The 2,862-nt window shown below is 42.7% G+C and overlaps 1 protein-coding gene across 1 annotated transcript in view; it reads left to right on the top strand.

Moving 5' to 3' along the window:
* The window catches only part of LOC101846988, a gene marked incomplete in the record, with an annotated part of 33,762 nt that overhangs the window by 14,225 nt on the left and 16,675 nt on the right, over positions 1-2,862 (top strand). The window contains 1 exon segment of the mRNA XM_035972222.1: positions 1,736-1,908. Within this exon segment, the coding sequence (XP_035828115.1) occupies positions 1,737-1,908 (172 nt within the window).

Genomic DNA, 2,862 nt, shown 5'->3' with positions numbered 1-2,862 from the left:
GCACGCACGCACACACACACACACACTTACACACACACACACACACACACACACACACGTGAATGTAAATCACTGGCTGTCCCACAAACAATGGGCATTGGCCTCTGTGGTCATGTGATTGTTGGGTCCTTTGGTATTGATTGCAAAGGGCATGAGTTCAAGTCCTGTGTAGAAGGAAACATTTTTGGCTAAGTGTCTCAGTCTGTCTGCTGGGATGCTACATCTTACTGAGCTGAGGATGGTCTAGATGTAGGGTGGAAGCATCCTATCCCATTTCATGAAGTGTCTTAACTGATTCAGCCTGCAGTGCCGCTCACCGCGGCTGACCGTCTACCTGTGTTTTGACGCAGAGCCGTTCAGAACAGCTCTTATCTATTGCTCCCTTTTCTTCGCATTACTTTCCTCTCGTCTTTTTCTTGACTGCTTACATTTCGGCCCTTTTTATTTTCTCTAGTTTCATTGAATAGTATTTTGTATTCTGGACATTTTTAATATGTCACACACAGGATTTTATCAAATTTAGATGCTTCTTTATATTTTGTGAGACCACACATGAGGTCATGAAGAGGTCACAAATTATTTGTGTCCGGAGTCAAAATTAAATGCAGGCTGAATCAGTTAAGTTGTTTAGAGTAGTTTGTAAAACATTTACAATCAAACACACAAGGCGTACAGCTACCCATCTGGTGGGCATGGGGTTTTGTTGATGCACCACAACCCCTCTTCTCTGCACTTATATTCTGTTTTCTGTTTTACTCTCTCTCATTCTGATCTGTCAACCGAGGCTTTGGTGAATTGGAAAAGGGAGGACCATCCTAACCCCACAATGAAGTGTCACAGTCCGTACCGGCAGTGGGTTGGTCCTGCCAGCATGCAAGGTTGAAGCAGCCTGACTCGGAATGTTCTAGCTTGTGTCAATGGGGATGCAGATCATGAACGGGCTCCTGACTCTTTCTGCAGCCTTTCTACTGCTGCTCCTTGGCTCCTTTCTTACTACTGTCTTTCAGCCACCCCCTTAATCTTATGGTGGGTAAATTATAACACCTGGCTTTCTCGGTTAAGGGCAAAAAAACGCAGAGGTACCGTGTGCTAGTTGCACACGTTAATTAAAGATCCCTTGGTGGTCCAAAAGCGATAAAAGTAGGCTTCGGCAACCAACCAGCAAAAGTCCAAATTTCCTACCAACTGAAAATGTTTAGTGTATCCTGCGCGCTCATATGACTTTGTGCAGTTGCAAGCGGCGTAAAACACGTACGGAAAAAAAATACAATGAACAATAACGGAAAAAAATATAATGACAATAACAATTAGAAAACACAGTCAAACCTACTCTAAAGGCCTCCTGCATTATAAGACAATTGTTGGTGGCTGGGGGATATCCTGGTGTGGTTTGCTCCTTCTTTCCTATCAAATATCTGTCGTCCTTATCTTTCCTAATTTTTTCTCTGTGCGTTTGATACTCTCTTGTTATACCTCTAATCTTCAGCAGTTTTACAACCTTATTGCATTGCCAGTGTCGTAAAACTCTTACGAAAAGTTTTCAAAAACCTAAGAGAATCACTTGTACAAACGGCCACTGCCCATCCTCACTAACATATTTTTTTACAGTAAAATGACACTGTGTAAGACATCTACCTCTGTCTTATACAGCCACTTTTCTCCTCTACAACGGGTGGCCGTCTTACACTGTTTCAACTGTACTAATAATTTGATTGATTTTTTTTCTGCTGTCCAGGATGTCGACTAGCGTGCAGTACGTGCAGCACCAGGACGAAGATGAGGAGGATGACCTTGGTCAGCTGACACACACACAGGTCATCTACTCACAGATGAGGGCCAGAGGGAAGCACTGGCCCAAGGCTATTGGTGTGGTAGAGATAATCATCGGCTTCATACTCACAGTGCTTGGTATGTTCTCGTTGTTGTTTTCTTGTTGATGCAGTTGTTTTTGATGCCAGTGATCTCTCTATTTCTCTCTCTCTCTCTCTCTCTCTCTCTCTCTCTCTCTCTCTCTCTCTCTCTCTCTCTCTCTCTCTCTGTCTCTGTCTCTCTCTGTCTCTGTCTCTCTCTCTCTCTCTCCTTTCCTCCTCCCCCCCCGTCTCTCCCCTATACAGTGGTCTTCATTTTAGTTTTGTGTTAAGTTTTCAGAGATTGCTGAAATAGTAAAGAAAAAAATCTGGGGCTCTATTTTATTCCACTTTACCGCCCGTTTCGGATTTACTGTGCCCAGTTTAAGCGGACTCGACTGTGTATGTGAGGCATCGTGGTAAAACCAGGGGCTCGTCAAAATAATGAAATCGAAGATATCCGCATTTTTCCACCGGTTGGGCAATTTTAATCAAATTGTTGTGTTTTTGGCGCGACACCTTTTATGTCCATTTAAGAACACATGTCAGTGTGGATTTTACGGAAAAAGCACCAAAAAATGGACGTACATTTGCAGTTTCCAAAAACTCTCAAACTTTGGAAGTCACCAAACTTTGGCTGCCATTTTATCGCTTATATTACATCTGACACCTGGCGGTCCCCACCTACTTCAATCGCAAACTTCTCGACTTCTTTTCAATATAGATCTATTTTTTTTTCTCACCCAAATGAAGGCAAATGAACAGGCTTTAAGGTGATACCAATAACCTTATAACCCCCTATGCCCAAAAATTGATGAGCGCCTGTTTACACCACATCATGACATATATATATATATTATTACATAGGTATACTGACTCTTGCTTCTGGCTTGGTATTCAGTAGTGTTGTGGGAACAAATGTATAGTACAAAGTGCAACCTGTGCAACATTTTCTATTCAGAAGATCAGGAAGGGAGGGAGAGAGAGAGAGGATAGCAGCGTTTGGTGACAGTAT

Source organism: Aplysia californica, unplaced genomic scaffold (assembly GCF_000002075.1).
Source record: "Aplysia californica isolate F4 #8 unplaced genomic scaffold, AplCal3.0 scaffold00617, whole genome shotgun sequence".
NCBI classification, from domain to species: domain Eukaryota; kingdom Metazoa; phylum Mollusca; class Gastropoda; order Aplysiida; family Aplysiidae; genus Aplysia; species Aplysia californica.
Note: the sequence above shows the minus strand (reverse complement) of the source record. Positions and strands in the feature narration are given on the sequence as shown.